At 37.5% G+C, this 20,144-nt stretch overlaps 1 protein-coding gene across 2 annotated transcripts in view; it reads right to left on the reverse strand.

Moving 5' to 3' along the window:
• Positions 1-261: 261 nt before the first annotated feature.
• Positions 262-20,144, reverse strand: part of CDH6 (cadherin 6) — a 142,654-nt gene continuing 122,771 nt past the window's right edge. For both annotated transcript variants that reach the window (XM_043488899.1, XM_043488901.1), the window contains exons 8-12: positions 16,991-17,127; positions 13,549-13,670; positions 12,388-12,505; positions 12,005-12,256; positions 262-6,332 (exon numbers count right to left, since the gene is read on the reverse strand). In XM_043488899.1, coding sequence (XP_043344834.1) covers positions 5,842-6,332; positions 12,005-12,256; positions 12,388-12,505; positions 13,549-13,670; positions 16,991-17,127 — 1,120 coding nt within the window. In that variant the 3' untranslated portion in view covers positions 262-5,841. The remainder of the gene's footprint in view (positions 6,333-12,004; positions 12,257-12,387; positions 12,506-13,548; positions 13,671-16,990; positions 17,128-20,144) is intronic.

A 20,144-nucleotide genomic window follows, 5' to 3' on the forward strand; every position in this document is an offset into this window, starting at 1 on the left:
CAGTAATTTTATAAGTAATAGTAGAATCTTGATGTCCCAGCAGTAAGAAGTCTGCAGGACTGTGCCAATGATACATGTAGCTGGTTGGGAGAAACTATTGTTTACAAGCTAATTATCATAGAGTAAGTTGGCTTTAGTTGGCTCTCTCAGAGGTTAAAACAGCAGATTTGAAAGGATAAAGTATGTATCAGTATGTACATTTAAAAGATCTATGATTACAAACAATAGTTTGAGAGAATTGAAAAAAAAAAACAAGTTAGAAAAAAAAAACAGTTTATTAAGTAATATCATATAAATAACTTGTTACAAAAATTGATTTGCAAAAGGCATATTTACTCTTTGTGAGAAATCACTTTTTAAATTGCATTCTTTTTAAATTTATACTTCCAAGAAAACAAAGGAAAATAAAAGAAGCCATTTCAAGGAGCGTGTATTTGCCATTTGACTACAACGAATGGTCCCGCCACACTGAGCTAAAAAGGTAATTGTCTCAACCCCATTCTTCTAATACAGAAAAGTTTCTCATGTAATCTGTGAAGTTATGAAAAATCTCCCTAGCTGGAAATGTGGATGAAAGCTGAGCAGTGATTGTTTCCACCAGGTGTTCTCGTTGCCAGAGACACGAGCGACACCGAGAAAAACCATATGAACTGAGGACTCCAGGCAGTAAATCTTCGAGGGTGGCATCAGCTTCAATTTATACTTGGGAGTATTTTTAATTAAAAACAATCAATACCAAAAAGCTTTTATTTGGGGGATTTTAAATCACACATCACAGTAGGAGACTGCCAAATTGCCTTAGCTTGGTACTACTGAAGATGCCCGTAGCATTTATTATAAATCCTATTCTTACGCAGTTTACTTTCAAAGCAAGGAAAATAATCACATAATAGTACAGTGGTTTGAAAGCGCTCCTATGTTTCTCCCGAACAGATCATTTTTACGTTTGCTACACAGCATTCCTCTTGAATGCCTAGTAATTCTATACATATGATTCCTTAATAAACACTAAACTAATAGATCATAGAAAACTAAAAGCTTATAGTAGGTGCCTCTAGACATATTTACATAAATAGTGTAGTCTCACAAGAAAGACCAAGATCTCATTATAGTGGAATGCTTTTTCCACAACGCTGGGTCCATGCCTCATTTGTCAAATTAACCCCATTTGAGGAGAAATTTGAGTTTGTGGTCCATGGGTTTTTAAAAAAATGGAATTAAGCAACTTGTAAAAGCTCTTTCGAAATTAATCTAATAACCCAGTGGCTCTTCGGCTAAGTGCCTGGTCCTGTCTGAAATACAGTGGGTAATAGGCTTTGTTTCCATTTGACCTCCTTTCGGCACTTTCATCTGCTGGCTCTGTCGGGCAAACGTTCCCCCCAAATTAAAAACTGAAAATGCATCATAAATAAGGTATTACCAAATGGGGAGGAGATTAAAGATTGTCTCAGCAATGCTTAAATTAAATTGACGATGCAGAGACCATAAACTCCTGGCTTTAAAAATGAACTATTTCTTTATTAACTTTTAACAAGTGTGTGAGTCAAGGCATTGCTCTGCGTGTTAAATATGGTCAGGGTCTAATATTTTTTAGTAGAGAATTATCCCTTTAGAAAATTGTTCCATAAAGATGCCAAAGGGATATTAAAAATGCTGCAACTGTAAGAATCATTGAACTTTTAAGGAGACCATACTGTAATTTTGTATCCTCTACAAAAGAAAGCTGCTTGTCAGACCTTAGGAAATAGTTCATTTTCCTGAAGACCCACACACTAACTCTTAATCTTTCCACTCTTATAATCTGATACAGGAGTCTTGGTTGTAGTGTTAATGTAAACATAGTAGACAGCTTAGAGTTTTAATCTCCTGTCATAATTCAAAAAGATTTTGTCTAGATAAAAACAAAAAAAGAATAAAATTACACTAAAATGATTCTTTTCAGAGGATACCTTTCAAAATAGTGGAGATCATGACTTTCTAGTGTTTTTCCAAAGTAATTACACTGCTTCAACACTAGTGACTATGACAAAATAATTTTTTGGTTAGTTCAGTTCCTGGGGAAAATGAGTTTAGTTGTACCTGCTTTAAATATTTAGTTTGGGCTCAGAAATTAGCTTTCTCTTTCAACTGCATCAGTTCAGTTCAGTCGCTCAGTCGTGTCCGACTCTTTGACTCTTTTAAATGGCTCTCAAGTATATAAAATTGGGGAATGCCCAATTCTAGTTTATACATGATTATTGCCAACGAAATAATCATTTCAAGGCAAAGCATTTGATATAAGGTATTGCTCAGCAAATCAAACACCTCAAATCTATGTATTACTTAAATATCTAAATTTAAAAATTACCTAAAATGAAAGTAATGAAAGCATTCTACAGTTAATTTGGATCTGTAAAATCTGGCTGCTTCTAAGGTAGAGATTCAACTTATAAAAGCTCTTGTACAACTTTTTGGGAGCTGAAAATGAATATCAAACCAAAATTTTTATACTGAGTTAGAATTGAATCAGCAGGTTTTGTTTCATCTGAAAAGGGAGTCAATTTGTATCCAAATTTGTATCAAATTTGTACCAAATCTTTATGCATCTAAACTGTAAAGCTAAGAAAGTTCTTACAAAAGCATACATTTTCTGGGTCCAGATCCCCTCTCTCATGGCTCTATGGAACCATTTTCGATTCTCCCTCTCATTTTCGATTTAGTTTTTATTTGGGAATGAATATTTTCCAGGTCTCTCAGAAGAACATGCCATGAAGTGGAGGGGCTTTAAGTTTATGCACAATAGATTCATGTTTTTAAAATCTCAGCTTATTCTAGGGAATATCTCAGTGATTTGAAGAAACTTTCCCTTTTGAATCAGAGGGTGAAAAATAATGTGAGAAGGGCCTCAAAGTCCTTGAAATAACCCACAAAAGCAATCTCCCTATATTTAATGAACTTTAGGTTCTTTGTGATTAAAGCAAATACTAAAACTTTACCTCTCCCCAATCTCCTTCTATCTTTCTCATGGCAAATAGCTAATACCAGGACAGAGACAATGTGAAAATTGAACTGAAAACTAATGGTTTCTCCAGTAATCGTTCATGTCTGACCTGGATCCTCGACCTGATAGCTTAGTGGAAGGAAGTGCAACTAGCACAGAATGATGAAATTATGGCTCTTATTGTTTCCATAATGTCAGACAGCCTTCATTTTAGGAAGATATCATTCAAATATCCTTGACATTTTTAGGGCCCTAGTGCAAAATATTCAGCCCCAGTCTCAATTTATTCTCTTTCTTAGAGATTCACCTCATCATCAGGTTTTGTGGTAAGAGATTTAACAGTTATTTAAATATTTAGTCATATTAACCTGTTCTTGGTATAACTATTCCATCTTCAGGGTGATATAAGATACCTTTCAATCACACCTCAGAAATCCCACTACAGAACTTCTTACTTTTACTTATATGAAGAGAATGTAAATTTTACTCCTAAACTTTGAAGTTGCTGGCATCAACCCGCAGACATTCCAATTAATGCCAAAAGTTCAAAAGGAAGACTTTTGATGATACTTTTCTTTTTACAGGACTATCTCTCTTGATATAATTTATTACATAACATGAAACATGAGGATAGAGAGCTCTTTTTTACAGTAAGTTGTGTGATTAAGGTGCTGTTCTATTGCTATAAGTAACTAGAGTTCTTATTAATTAACTTTACTAAGCTATCTTTTTTCAACACTTACCTGTGACTATGATATATACTGACTCTTTACAGTGAAGCCCTCCTGTAGGATTTTGTTTGCATTCTTCTGTGTGTGTGTGTGTCTGTGTGTGTATGAAGAACTAGAAAAGAGAACCTTGTAAGCAAGAAACAGTCCAAGCATAAAATACTTGTTAGTATACAGGGAAGTCCATCCATTCAGGAAACACAAGGAATAATATGGTTGCAACAATTTTTCATTCTAATTGGGTAGCCCCAAATACTATATTTCTCTTTTTTTAAAGATGTTGTCTTTACTTCCTGGGTAATACATCTATTTAAAACTTAACGAAACAACAGTGTATTTTCAAATAGAAAATATGTGTTGATATGACATTATCCTCAAATGGAAATGACACTAAGATTACCTGCAGAAAATTAACATTAATTGAAAATAAATTCCTAAGACTACTAATTGAAGTCAGCATATTCTTAAGTACATATTATATACATACAGAACCTGTTTTTTTTTTAAGTTTTCAAAACAAGGATGTTTTCATTACAGTACTTTGGAAATTTCTGATGACTGCACAATGTAAGATTCTAATGACAAAAATCATTAGAACAGCATATGAAATAAATGATTTGAACCTGCCAAAAGGATTAGTTCAGTTCAGTTGGGTCCTCTGGATAATAACTATGACGCTAATTGCATAATTAGAGAAATAATGGATTCGATGGATTGTACATTACTTTTCTGTTTGTAGTTTGAGACCATTACTTTATCATTAGTTCAAAGACAAGGATGGCAGTGTTGCCATGGAAACAAAGCTAAAAACAATGAAAAAATTTTAATGCTTTGAAAGTCAGCTATCATTTTAATTACAATCTTAAATACCCTTGTAGGGAATCCAAGTTTTCCCTTTGTGAGCGTCTTCCAAACATATAATATGTAGGTTTTCACCATGATTTCAATATTCATCTATATCACATTATATAAATATATGGATATTTTTGAATGTGAAGGACAGGGTGTCAAGTTCAAGTGTGACTGGCTCTTACCTCCCCATTTAACTCTGAGAGAGGGATCTGAGTTTTGTTTAATCTACTTTTACTAATGCAATTTAATTGTGTAAGAAGTATCTGAAGCATATGAGTTATTGTACTTCACGCTGCTACTTTCAAATATATTAGAATAATACTGACAACTACAGACAAGGAGTTAAACTTTGTCTCAGAAAAGTTCCTTCAAGAACTTTTTAAATGATTAGACTTATTTGTAATTAGCCTACTGATGGCTGAAATAATTCCAAGTGATCCATGATACATTTGGTGGCCCAAACTTTAAACTATGCTAAATATTTCCTTTGTTAACATCTATTAGCTATTTTTCCTTTCCCTTTATATGATGCAACAGCAAACTTTCGCATGTCTTATGAACCAGTGGCAAGGAATGAGGTCGTATTAAGATTTTTTTTTTTGGTTGTTCTTTTTGAACATTACCGTTTAATTGGCATCATTTCCTAAAGAGGAAGGAGAATCTCAAAACACTGGTGGATCTGATGTTTTGAATAGTCATTGGTGCCGAAAAAAGATCATGAAGGACAAACAGGATGGGCAAATATCATTTTAAATTCTTTGTGACAGAAATACACACCCATATATAGTTCATCAGCTCCTTGTGAGCTGATACACCAGGAACAGTGGCTCCTCCCTCATTTCTTTTACTAAAACTGTATTTTTTTTAATCATTAAAGCACAATCCCTCATCCCATTAGCGTGTGAAATGTACAGAGCAGTCAGCTGACCTTGAGTCAGTGCAATGTAGTAAGAGACCAGGCCAGTGGCATTGAGCTGTGTTTCAGACTTGCCCTAAGAGTACAGGGGAAAAGATGACGACCATCCTCTCCTGCAGCCCAGCGCCTGTTGGGCAGATATGGTTAACAGGATGCACTAAAAAATAAACATTTGCCTCTTAGAAGCTCATAAAAGTGTACTAGAAAAAAGTCTCTAACGTTGGATCCACACGGACTGCAGCCATTTACTTTTGGAACGGATAGAACAGAGAACCCTTCACGGAGCAGTGGATAAATAGAAAGAAATAGCCACTTCACATCTTTCAGTGTCGTATTGAAAAATGAAAAAAAGGCAACATATCATATTAGGAGTCCTTGTCACTGTCCACCCCTCCGTACATATCCGCGAGCTTTTTGAACCGAGGCCCCCAGTCACTAAGGTAATCGTAGTCTTGGTCTCCATCCGTGGTCACCGACTCGAGCGAGCTGAGCGAATCGGCCACCGAGCCGGCGCCCTCGTAGGCGTAGGTGGCCAGCGAGTCGTAGGGCGGGGCGGTGGGGTCCGTGTCGTTCTCCTTTAACCTTTGGTTAATGAAATCGCGGACGTCGGTGTTATCACGGGCTGCTGGAGTCCGTCGGGGTAGGAAAAGGGCTTCGGGCACAATGTCCCTGCGCAATTTGCTGTCCTCTATGGCTTCGGGATTTCTCAGGGTGCCGATATCAAAGGCCTGGGTGTCCTCCTCTCCACCTCCTTCGTCGTTGTAACTGACAATGTTGTCTCTGATGTCCTCTTTGGAAATGATCAAAGGTTCTTTTTTCCGCTGCCGCCTGAGAGCTGCGAACAACACCACTGTCACTGGAAGCAGAAACAAAACAGCAAGGGAAGGGAAAGTTAATTTGCCGCCCAATTAACATCAGGAAGAAACACAAAGTGAAGTTTTCAAAGTTCTCCACGAAACTACCCTTGCTTAAGGTTGCACTTGCCTCCGCACATGATCAAATCAGGGCCCTCCCCCACCCCCTCAACGGAGTAACTATATAATATTTGAAAGAAAGTTTTTAAGAATTTAACTAGAGGATAAAACACCTTCATGTTTTGTCAGTAGTTCCTTTTTGCTTTGAAATGGCAGATTAGTTTCAAGGTAAGGGAAAAAAAATAATAATAAAAAAGAGCTCAGCCGCAGTGAGAGTACTGCAAAAAGAGTGAAAATTATGCTGAACACCTGAAATGCTCTGAAACTGCTTATAAGCACAAGGCTGGCACCTTCGGGGATGTGTTGAAGGGTTTGCATAACTCCACTTCTAAAATAACTTTTGCACTGATGCCTTCTTTTTTTTTTCCCCGAGAAAAGTGTAAAGTTCGTTTAAAGCCCAAAGTAGAGATGTGAATGTTTGCATACCTTTCTTACATATAAGTACAGATAATACCTGGAAAGACCCAGATACAATTCAGAAAGCCATTTTGAACTTAGATCAGCCAGTTTCAAGGGAACAGGTAATAATACACGTGCCAGATTATTTGTGCTTAGGCTAAACAAAACAAACATTTCTGTGGGGACTTAAAACAGAAAATCTTTCAGAGTTTCACGTTCTGTAAGTTTGTTGACCGGAATGTTTGTTCTTTTGATTTTTCCTAATTCAAATTAGAGGCAAAGCAAGAACTGTATTTAAATAGCTCCCGATGTTTCTTCACAGCTGGTTGGGTAGAACACAGCTGGCTACCTGTAAAGAGACACATCTACGAATGAACATATGGATGAGAAAGTAAAAACATAGTGACAGCTTAGAGCGAAAACAGTCATCTGGGGCAGAAAATGCATTGTTAACCTGGGTTTGTCCAGGGGAGACTAGTACCAGTAGTATCTCTTTACTCTTTCATCCATAACATGGTCCAGTTTTTATGAGCCATGAAAACTGAATTATCACAATAACAATTACAGAATAATGGCCTTTGGTAGATGTGGATATCTACCTATATAATAATGGATATATGCACACCCAGGTGTCTATATATTTAACATTTCAGATGTTAATGATATTAATAATTGGTTACCTGTTGAGACAGTTCTATGTGCCAAGCACTGTGCTAAGTGCTTTACATATGGAATCTAATTGAATTATAATAGGCTTGACAAAGTAGGTACCACCATTATAACTCCATTTTACATAAGAGGAAATTGTGGTTTAGAGATGTGATGTGTGCAAATAATTGAAATCCAGGTCAGACAGACTAAAAAGCTTGTGCACTTGATTACCATGCTTTGAAGCATGTTTGGGTTATAGACTATTTCACAAGGATATGCAGTTCTGCTGTTTTCAAGCATGTGGTTGTATAAATGCAAACATTCTCTTTTGCTGCCAGAGAGTATCCTGGTGCCTCATGTATCCCTTTCATTCATGGTACATATTTTTTGTTTGTTCAAGAAGTATTTATTTATTGCCAACTCTGTGCTAGGTAGAGTTCTAGACAGAAAAAAATTGATCAAGAGTCTTGTCTGGATAAGGTAGGCAGAGGTGGTGGTGGTGGTGGTGGTGGTGGATGGATGGAGACAGAAAAAAGCAATGTGTATAATAAATAAGGAAATTATTAGAAGATGATAAGTGCAATATAAATAAGAAAAAGTAAGGCAGAGTAAGGAGGATGGGAAGGACTTCTGTATATGTTTGAGGGACTGCATATATTTTTGTGTGTGTATGGGGGGAGAGTGCATCATTAAGGAAGTAACATTTGAGCAAATAGATGAGGAGTTATCCAGGGCACTATCTGGGGGAGAGGCAGAGCTAGGAGTAAGGCCATGGCCTGGGGTGTGTTTGGAGAGTGTGAGGTGTAGGGTCGGTGGAGAGAGAGGAGGAGGAAGGGCCATGACATGTGGGGCTGTGGATGCTCCATATGCCTCCGCTTTACCCTGGGGTCCAGGTGGTTGGAAAACTGCAGGGTTTTGGGTGGAAAGATGCTCTTCATCTACCTTTTTGTAAAAAAAATTTTTATTTGGTTATGCCAGGCCTTAGTTGCAGCATGCGGGATCTTCAGTCTTCATTGTGGCATGGGGTATCTTTAGTTGCAGAATCTTTACTTGTGGCTTGCACACTCTTAGTTGCGGCATGTGGGGTCTAGTTCCCTGACCAGGGATTGAATCCTGGGTTCCCTCCATTGGGAGCATGGAGTCTTAGCCACTAGACCACCAAGGAAGTCCCTTGTGTCCAAGGAGATCTGTGAAAGTGAAAGTTGCTCAGTCGTGTTCAACTCTTTGCGACCCCATGGACCATACAGTCCATGGAATTCTCCAGGCCAGAATACTGGCATGGGTAGTCTTTTCCTTCTCCAGGGACTCTTCCCAACCCAGGGATCCAACCCAGGTCTCCTGCATTGCAGGTGGATTCTTTACCAGCTGAGCTACAAGGGAAGCCCAAGAATACTGGAGTGGGTAGCCGATCCCTTCTCCAGTGGATCTTCCAGGAATTGAATCGGGATTTCCTCCATTGCAGGCAGATTCTTTACCAGCTGAGCTGTAGGGAAGCCCCTTAATCTATCTTTAATGCTAGTTTCCAGTGTGACACAGATTTGCAAAACAGAGGGCTGTAAGTAAGGCCAGTCTTTAGAATAGAGAATAGAATCAAGCTAAATGTCTCTCAGAGAAATAAATTCTGATGGACACAGGTTCATCCCATCATTTAAGGCAAGATAGCAGGCATTTATCACTTCCTAATTCTTCCCTAGCTTAAGTTACCTGTATCTTGTCTTTTAGTCCTATGCACACCTGAAAGCGCAGTTGTCTAGAAGACAGAGGGCATGTTCAGTAATTCAAAGGCATCTGTGCACTGCCTAATTCTCCTGCTGCTACAATTGCCTGTCTTTTCTTACTGGCCCAATGTACATCTAACAGAATTTCTTGAGAGCATAATCATCTAAAAGGAAGGTCTTTTTTTCAAAGCTGACTTTTATAAATTGAAAGTGTGAGTTCTAAGCACTTGGAATAAAAATACTCTGAGAAAGTAATATGCTGTCTTCCCAGTAACTGACCCTTTCCTTTTCTCTACCCCCTTGAGGCCAGAGGACCACAGTGAAATTTTGGGGCTGGAGTACTTGGACCAATTTGTGTTCAAATCCCATCATAAAACTAGAAGGTAGCCAGGTATCTAAGATAAGCAGATCTAGATTCAATTAAACAATCTGACCTTTCTAAGTCAGTTTTTTCTCTGTAAAAGAGAAGCAATAACACGGTGCCCAATGTGAAAGTTATGCCAACTCGAAAGCACCAAAGAGGCACAAGATGTAGTAGTTGTTTTTACTGTTGCTTTATTGACAAAAACAACAGATGCCACACGATCCACTTTCTTGACGGCAGATTTCCTCCTATGTCAACGCCGCTTTCTTCCTCTTACAGACTCCCAGATTTGTTCAATCATCTCATTTTTAGTTCAAGCTCTCTTTCAGCGTGGAAGTTGCACTGCATTCTGTAAGCTTGTAAAGAAAGTAGGGTACAGTGTGGAAGCACCAGGGCTTGGGGGGCAAAAACCTGGGTTTGGAACTTTGTTCTATCACCTGTTAGCTGTGTGACTTGGCTTCACATCCTGGAACCTCAGCTTTCATATGTAAGATGCAGATAAATATAGACCAGAGAGTTCTGAGGATTAAGTGAGAAAAACGTTTGTAAAGCCTCCTGTCCCGTATCTAGCCCATGATGTGAGTCTAATAAAGGTTAAATCCCATTTTCTCCTTTTTAATTAGGTACAGAATTACAAAGGGACTAGACAAGATGTGGGAAACACAGAGGCAAATTAGGAGTAATGAGGAGATGGCAAGTTCATTGGAGGAAGGAGATGAAAAGAGAGGTCATAGGGAGCTGGTTAGAAGGAAAATAAGAGGGTGGAGAAAGTGGATAGATGATGAGAGAAGGGAAGTATGACCTCTGTGAGATGAAGACTGGTTCTTTCCCCATAGACCAGGGATCCATGGAATTCTATTTGATACAGTCTCCAGACTAGCCCTCCTAAAAATACCCGCTTTTACCAAGGGGGATGGTGGGGGTAAGGGATAGTTAGGGAGTTTGAGATCGACATGTACACACTGGTATATTTAAAATGGATAACCAACAAGGACCTGTATAACACAGGGAACTCTGCTCAATGTTATGTGGCAGCCTGGATGGGAGGGGATTTTGAGGGAGAATGGGTAGGTGTATAGCTAAGTCCCTTTGCTATTCCCCTGAAACTATCACAACATTGTTAATCAGTGATACCCCAATACAAAATAAAAAGTAAAAATAAAAAGTGAAAATAAATAAATAAAAAACCTCTTTTTCTTTTAAACCAAAAAAGAATATTTGCATCTTTCTCTTGGAAAACAATATTTAAAGACTCACACCATTAGAACACTGTTTTGTCTTTGCATACTGTCAGTTTTTATTTATCCTCATATCTTAAAATACTCCCTCCAACTCTTAGTTGACGAAGAGAATCACAGTTCTGTAGCCAGGTTTCAAGGCTCTGTGATAATTAGCAGAGTCAACCTGGCATATGAAACTCTTGAGCAGGGATCCCTAGGCTTTCTCTTCTTGGAGAAATGGAAGTCTTCCTTCCCTCTTCTCAAAGTCACTACACTGTCATTAAAAAAAAATGACTCCCTGGTCTGCCTCTGTGAAATCCAGGTTAACTCTGACTTACTTCCCCCCCACCCATGGTGTGGGCAAGTTTTACAAATTTTAACTTTTATTTTTTGAAGGGGTGTAATAGCTAATATTTGATCTCTTACTTCATAACAATCAAGGGACTTTTGAGCATTCCGAGCTCAACTTGTGTGCTTAATTAGTTGGTTGGGAATAAAAATTTTTCCTTCAAATCACTGTTAGACGTTTGATTACATTCATTTCTTTTAGACCCCAGATTTATTTCCTTACTCATAGAAGTTATTTATTGAGAGTCTGAGAAATAATAGACATTGTGTATGTGGTAATCAGAAAGCAATGCTAAGAAGATAGTTATTCAAGTGGGTAGATCCAAGTAAGTTTGCTGATTTCAAGAAAATTCACCACTATTTATTTTCCTGTATGAGAGAAAAAAAGTCATTGCATTTCTCTTTCCAGTTTCTCATTGGTCTTTAAACTTTACCTTGATGGAAATGGCCTTCATCATATACACTCCACGCCCAACAACTTTTGTTCTTTGAAAACGGAATGTTCGCCAGGTTAAATATTAAAAAACAAATGAAATGGAAAGGGCATATTTATATATTGCCCTCAAATCCCCCTGCAACTCATTCCCAGCCTGATAGACAAGAGATCTCTTGGTGGAACGACTGCCTCAGTGGGGAAAGACATGGGCAAGTTTCACAACTGTTCATTCTCCAAAGCCACTTTTCAAGCAAAGACTCGTTCATGGGTGAACACACATAAGATTCCCAGCACATAACTCTACTCACCTAGATCAGGCTGTATGCCTTAATGGGGGAGGCGGATAAATCTAGAGAGCCACAGTAACAGTGTGTGCCCCTCAGCATGGGGAGATAGGATGCGGGGAGAAGCAGTTTACCTAGTAGGGTCACGATGCACAGAAGGATGGCAATCAGAGCCCCCGTGCTCAGTCCCGTGGGGTGGACGAGGGCCTCCGCATGGCAGGACTGCATGTTCCCTTGGTGGTCACATGCACAGACCCGGACAGTCACTGTCCCAGTGCTGCTTTGGACTGGGTAGTCGTTGTCTGATATGACCACAGGCAGGAGATAGATGCTCATCTCGTGTCTGTTATAGCCATTTTTCCGAGTAAAGATTCCCGCCGTGTTGTCTGGAACCGGAAAGCAAAGTGGTGAATGGAAGTGGAAATCATGTTATGTATGGGATCAATTCTGATGAGACTAGATAGATATAGATACAGACATAAATATATAGGTAGACAGGCAGCTTGGGCTCATTTACCTTTGTTGTCTTGAATGGTAAAGTTTGAGCCACTGGCTGCTTCGGGGGCCAAAGAGAACGAGAATTGGTGCCCGCTGTAAGGGTCATCCTTGTCAACGGCGCGTAGGGTCTGAATCAACTAAAATCAAAACCATAAAGCTGTCATCAAGTTTTACTAACTCAAAAGAGTTTCTTACAGCTTTGCAGTAAATTGCTAATTCAACGATATCTAATTTTAATTTTAAAATGATAGCCTCTAGAAAACTTACAATGAATCCACCCTATGCAGAGAACTGATTGGCTAGAAATAGAGCAAGGGACAGCCCTACAACAGTATTTTTTGCAGCAAATCTAAATTCTTCTGTTGAAACCAGTAGTACCCTCTTCCTTGTGACAACCAGAAATGTCCCCAGATATTGCCAGATGTCCCTGGTGGGGGTGGGGGGGCAGGGGGGTGCGGGGCAAAATCACCTGGGTTGAGAAACATAGCCCTAGAGTGATAACAAGCTTAAAATATCACAGCGATTTATGACAACATTGCAACTTAAGTAAAGGGAGGCACTCTTTGGACAGCTTGCTTAGAAATGCAAGCTTGGCATACACAACTTGCTAAAGAGCTAGTTTGAGTATAAAACCCACAACTTTGGAGTCCCATTTTAACATGTATTTTAACAGTGCACTTCTATTTTGACAAACTAACATAATTTTTATATCACTGGCAGAAAAGACTGATTTCAGGTGGGGACAAATTTGTAAAACAGTAAAACATTCATGAATTTGTATTACTTGTACAGATGGGCAATGTAAATAAGTGAAATGAATTATAGGCAATTGTAAAATATGTTCTAGCTAGTACTTTTCAGTATATATGGTAATTAAAAATATCTTCTCACCAATAAAGATTTTTCCAATAAAGCAGTGACTGATATATTTTCATGAAAACTTAAGACTAATTTGGGATCAGCATCAGTCTATGAGACTAACGAACTTCCTGTTTTTTAAAAACTGTTTGCTCTCTTATGCAAGTTAAACATTCATCATGTTTCTTATTTATAGTATTAATTTTGTTGGCATTTATTTCATAGATAATTCAAAACTTGCCCTCAGCTCTGTGTATCATCTGAATTATTAGAAGATCTAAATTTGTCTGAGTTAATTAATTTGCTTTCTTATGAAACTCACCTGATCTGCTTTTGCTTTTTCACAGACAAAGGTTTCATAGAATTCAGCAAATTCTGGGGGGTTGTCATTGACATCTAGGACTTTAATATATAGAGGTACTCGGCTGCTCTGCTTTGGATTATCTGCAAAATGCCCAAAAGAAAGGAACAGGCATTTATATGTTAATGGGTGACCCCCTTTAGATGACGGTTACTCACTCCTTTTTCATTCATACATAGTTTCCCCAAGGCTCCTATGAGTACCACAGGGCATTATGTATCATCATAGTCACAAAAAAGTAGAATTCAATTCTTTGGTACTTATGGACTAGGATATACCTGAAGGAAATATATAGGGGACAAAGCTACCTTTATGTACAGGGTGTGTGTGCTGTGCTTAGTCACTTAGTTGTATATGACTCTCTGTGACCCCATGGACTGGAGCCCACCGGGCTCCTCTGTCCATGGGGATTCTCCAGGCAAGAGTATTGGAGTGGGTTACCATGCCTTCCTCCAGGGGATCTTCCCAACCCAGGGACTGAACCCAGATCTCCCACATTGCAGATGAGATCTGAGCCCCCAGGCAAGCCCCAAAATACTGGAGTGGGTAGCCTATTCCTTCTCCAGGGGATCTTCCCAACCCAGGAATCAAACTGGATTCTCCTACATTGCAGGCAGATTCTTTATCAGTTGGGCTACCGGGGAAGCCCATACAGTGCAACCATATAATAAATCCCAGATTAACACAAAATAAAGAAGAGCTATCCAGAAAAGGAATTTTAGAGGCAAATTTTAAAGGAAGCAAAGCCAGGGAAGTAGACTTTTCTGTGGACAGAAGGAAAAAAGAATGGGGCAGTAATGATTGTGAAGGGTCTTAGTTTTTTAGCTTCAGAGCTAGACATTGTGCTAAGCATTTTGTTATATTATTTTATTTAATCCTTATAAACTTCTGAGATAGATATAATTATTGCCCCATATTATAGATGAGGAAACTCATTATATTATAGATGAGGCATGGAGGAGTTAGGTAATTTGTCCACATTCACAGAGAAATTAATAGTAAAGAGTGGATCCTAGATTCAAACTTGGGTCTGTCTGACCACAAAACTGAGGCTGTTCATCTCATAATGAAAGAGCTTAATCAGTGTTTGAAGACCTGCGGTAAATGGAGTGTTTTGGCTGTCATTTCTGATAATCTCCTGGGAAGTATGGAAGATAGATTCCTGTTCTAAGAATCAGGGGCTGGAGTCTCTCACCTCAGGTTTCTTCATTCATTCACTCATATGTCTGTTTGTTCTCATCATAAATATTTAGTGAGCATCTAATACTAACTTGTGCCAGCCACTATTTGGGGTGCTGGGACACATTGGGACTATAACAAAGATCCTGCTTCCCGGAGCTTTGTTCTAAAGGAGGAAGGCAAACTGTAAACACATAAATATATAATGTGCCAGATGGCAAATGCTATGGAGAAATTAAACAGGTAAAACGGACTGGAGAGAGACGGAGATGCAGCTTTGTGTGGGATGACGAGGACTGGCTTCTCCGATGAGATGCCATTTGCATAGAGACATGAATGAAGAGATGGATTAAGCCATGTGAGTGTTTCTGGCTCTTGAGGTCAAGGAAATGGCAAGTACAGTGACCTGGAGTGAGAGAGAGCTGGCTTAATACAAGCTCTTGACTCTTGGCATAAAAGGTATTGAAAAAGTTTGGACAGTAAGATTCTTAGCTTCCTTTGCACCTAAAATTTTGCTCACATTTATTCTTCCAAAGTCAGAGCTTCCAAGGTGAGTTTTAAAAGGTCTTTATCACTAAGACTTTCAAATATATCATAGAAACAGTAAATATTAAAAACAAATTTTTAGGTGCAAAGCTTAAAACATGCTTAAGATGACTACCTCAGTAGAAAAATAAAATTTCATGTTATAAAAATGATCCTTTTCAAGTGGTAAATAATTTTGTAATTTTAACGCTCTAAGTATGCTCTGTCATTGGTATCCACATGTGGTCCCTCCATATAAATCCTGAAGATCAAATTCTTACCTAGCAAATATATAATGAGAAATTCTTACCACTACACAAAAGCAGTGTTTCATTTTGTCCATATTGGTTATTTATTATTCTACTCAATATCGTTCAGCCACTTCAAATCTCATGAGTTATACTGACAAAGAGTATTATTGTATTGAACCATTTGATATGGACTATTTTACACTAGATACCTGTGCTAAAATCATTTGAACTTCTAAAATCAAAAACTAAAAAATGAGCCATAACTTAGAAGCCTATTTTTAAACATTTAAATGCTATTTAAAAAATCCTCTTTCTTTCATTTACTTAAGTCTACACATTGTGTTTATATTACACAGGTTTCACTGTGTATAATTATTTTATTTGAAGTATTCCTTTGGCAGTGTTTTTCTTTGCCTTACATTTAATGGAGACTGCAATAAAATTCATTCTAAATACTCTATGGATTACTTGGTGGTTAGTATCGCTCACTTTGGTGTTCCATGGAAAAGTCAAAATTTATATGTCTTAATTCTGTAACAGGGCTTCCCTGATAGCTCAGCTGGTAAAGAATCCACCTGCAATTCAGGAGATCCCGGTTCGATTCCTGGGTTGGGAAGACCGCCTGGAGAAGGGAAAGAGTACTCACTCCACTATTCTGGCCTGGAGAATTCCATGGACAGTATAGTCCATGGGGTCACAAAGAGTCAGACACAACTGAGCGACTCCCCCAAAAAAAAAATTCTGTAACAATTTTGAGACAGGCATTTTACAGAAAGCTAAAGGGCGAATAGCCAAAATATTTCTATATTGAGTCCTCCTTGATAAACAAATATTAATAAATATTGTGTTGGATATATATTAATTGATAAAGTACAATGAAACCTTATATATAGCAATTCTTTTTTTAAAATGCACATAGTGAGAGCTGACAGAAGGTTAACAAATATTTGTTGTCTAAATTCATCACTTTCTTTCTTCTCATATAATTAAGTTGCTAAAATAATACTGGTTATGTTGCTGAAATTAAAAGAACTATTTCTAAGCAATGCCTACATTTTAGGTTCTACTTGATTCCCACTCCCCCACTACTGCCACACACATACAGTGTCTAACTGGGAGCCCATTTCTTTCAGTAGCTTGTGTGACACTCTGATTTACAAGCATTTTGGAATCAAATCCAACATGTACCAATTCAAACTAGACTGAGAGATGCATTCCTGTTTTATTGTTCCCAAACTGCAGAACTTCCACAGTTGCTTCTGCATTTATGACTGAACCAACATGTGTTTAGAAGAAGCATTTAGTACAAATCATTACAGAGCTCTTTCATTCAATATGTATTGAGCAGGATCATCAATACACAGTGATGAGTTTCAGCCATGTTCACTAGCCCTTGCTGAGATGCTCTCTGTCAATCAGGGATGGTAGTGGCAAAAGGGGGGACTTACTGATCTCTGTTGCTATCACTGTAATGTTGTGCCACAGCAGTGTTTCTCGGTCAAGAAGTTTCGATGTAAAGATTGAACCATTTCCAGAATCGATGTTGAATATTCTGTCCATATCTGTGTGTCGATCAACAGAATACCTGAAAATGCAGAGCAGAATTTAGGAAGGTTTTCTATTTGTTATTTTTACATCTTAAAAACTATTCCAGAATATTGGTTACATGAAATTTTTTCTACCTTTAGCGCATATTTGAAAATCTGTAACTTAACATTGATGCTTGAACTATGGTGTTGGAGAAGGCTCTTGAGTGCCCCTTGGACTGCAAGGAGATCCAACCAGTCCATCCTAAAGGAAATCAGTCCTTAATATTCATTGGAAGGACTGATGGTGAAGCTGAAACTCCAATACTTTGGCCATGTAATGCGAAGAACTGACTCACTGGAAAAGACCCTGATGCTGGGAAAGATTGAAGGCGGGAGGAGAAGGGGACGACAGAGGATGAGATGGTTGGATGGCATCACCAACTCGATGGACATGAGTTTGAGCAAGCTCCAGGAGTTGGTGATGGACAAGGAAGCCTGGTGTGCTGCAGTCCATGGAATCACAAAGAGTTGGACACAACTGAGTGACTGAACTGAACTGAACTGAACTGAACATTAAGCAAGATATTCTGAGAAATTATTGCTTTACAGTTGAGGTCTTAATAGAACCCACTAGACAAGTTGTATGATTTTTGAGTACCATCACCAATTTTTTTAAAATGTAATTTGGATTGAGTTTATATACTAATTGTTATGTTTTAACGTTTTAGATCTTTAGAATTTTAAAATGTGTGTGTGCATAAGTAGGATTATTGGTTATTTTTCTATTACTCATTTTTATTTTAAAAATCATTTTGTTGAAAAAGCAAAGGGTGGTAAATGTGGCTAAGGTTAGTGAGGCTGGAGAGGTAGGAGATAGGCTTGGAAAGAGATTCACAGTTGGGACTCTAGAGGGATGGGCTGGCCATGCGGAGGAGCTGGAGTTTATTTGAACTTGATGTAGATCTTCCAATGGATTTTATGCAGAGGAGTGTCACTGTCCAACTCTTGCTTAATAAAGATCACTGGCTGAATTAGGAGAATGGTTGGATGGTGATATTACAAACGATAGGAGTGAAGAACAGGATTTGGGGAAGATCAGTTTTGATATGTCGAGGCCGAGGTGCCTTAGGAAAGTCCAGGAAGCTCAAGATAAACATTTGGACTAACAATCTGGATTTTCGAGTCAATTGTCTAAGAAGAGAAGAGGGAAAAATGCGAGGAACTGAGTTGCTTACAGGATGAACAGGAACAGAGACCCACAGGGACTAGAACAGTGCCTAGAGCAGAGTAAGAATTTGATACATATTTAAAAAGGAGGGTTTGGAGAATTCAAGGAAAACCAAGAGGTGTTTTAGAAACCAAAAAGGGACAAAGTCTTCAACACTGAAATTCATGGAAGGCAAGTAGACTTTGAGAAATGCTATCTTCTTTATAAATTTATCACTAGTTTCTGGAATAGCCATAAGTAAGAGGAAAATATGTAATACACCCTGTTTTATGGAGGATTCCTAAAGAGAAAACTCAGAAGAAAGTTGATAGGTGAAGGTTATTAGGAACAAAAAAATTGCTCATTTCAGCTGCATTCTCAAAATGTACATCATGATAGGAGATTTTAAAATGTCAGCTCAATAGAAATATATTTTAAGTAAATGTCTTACCTAGTCATACATGTGTGGAATTATGCATTTAAAAAAAAACTTGTTACTAACTTGCAAATAGTGTACTATATTCTAAGATTCTATTTCAATTATTTTGTTTTAAAATGCTTCTGTTGACTTATAATAAACAATATATGTTATCTTAATAAAATCTCTTTTTATCATCTAGCAGATGTCTAAAAAATAGATATTCAATTATTGTAGGGTATTTAAACCCGATTTTAAAGAGAATTAATTAAGTTCACAATGGATACATATATATCAACCTGGAATTTTAGTTTCAGTTTATATAAATCTAGTGTTTTATTGTCAAAAGTATTGAAACAGATGAAAGAGCTATTGTTTTGTCATTTATGTCATGAATCAACATTTATTAAGAATTTAACCAATTGCATTGAACTTGTTTGATCACCTTTCTTCATTTTTAATTTGAGGATGATAAATATTTATAGGACATGATTACCAAAAAGGAAATCTCAGGATTCATAGCCTTTGTAAAAAATTTAATAATTTTCTACAAATGTATATTTTTCTTTCATGAAAAATGTCAAGCTTAAGACATGCTGCTTATTGCTTTTATAAGCTATAACAATTATACACAGCAGTAATCTTTTCTTGTTCTTTGTCTCTTTCCTTCCTGCTATGGTTTTAAGTTTTAAAAGTACTCATATTTTCCAATCAAGCTTTGAAATAAAGGGTGAGGAATTTTTAGTTGAAGATGGCTTTTCATTTTATTTATTTACTTGTTTAATGTTTTTGGCCATGAGTGTTGCATGCAAGATCTTAGTTCCCCAACCAGGGATTGATCCCATAACCCCTTCAGTAGAAGTATAGAGTTTTAACCACTGAACTGCCAGGGAAGTCCTAAAGGTGGCTTTTGATTTTAAAGAGAGAGGACAATTTAGGAAATATAATAATTCTATATTATTTTCTTTCCTTGATTGTAGGATTTAAAATCATTAGAAGACCTAAAATGTCTACATTGTTTAGGAAAGATGTCTCACTTGAGGCATACAAAGCCTCATTTATTTGTAGTTTTTCTTTCCAAAATAATTTCTACTTATATCCAGAAATTTACTGTCAGTCACATTAATTGTAATAGTAATTGATAAGGAAAATGGTAATCAATTCATCATGATTAAAGTGGATCATTCTGCTAGGTACCTCCTTTTTTCCCCTCAAACTTTATTGTATTCTGTGATTCAGTAATTTGTCTTCTCATGTATCCTGAAGGGAGCTTTGTGGGTCAGGAAAAGACAATGTATTTGCATGTAAAATTTTCATAATAAGTATTCTGAGTGACATTTCATAAGACTTCCATGTAAATCAAAGGACACTTGTGGCATACAGTAGTTGAAAGAAAATTATTTTATGTGACTAAAGAAGTAAAGATTTGTGCTAAAATAATGATAAAT

Source organism: Cervus canadensis, chromosome 16 (genome assembly GCF_019320065.1).
Source record: "Cervus canadensis isolate Bull #8, Minnesota chromosome 16, ASM1932006v1, whole genome shotgun sequence".
In the NCBI taxonomy this organism is placed as follows: domain Eukaryota; kingdom Metazoa; phylum Chordata; class Mammalia; order Artiodactyla; family Cervidae; genus Cervus; species Cervus canadensis.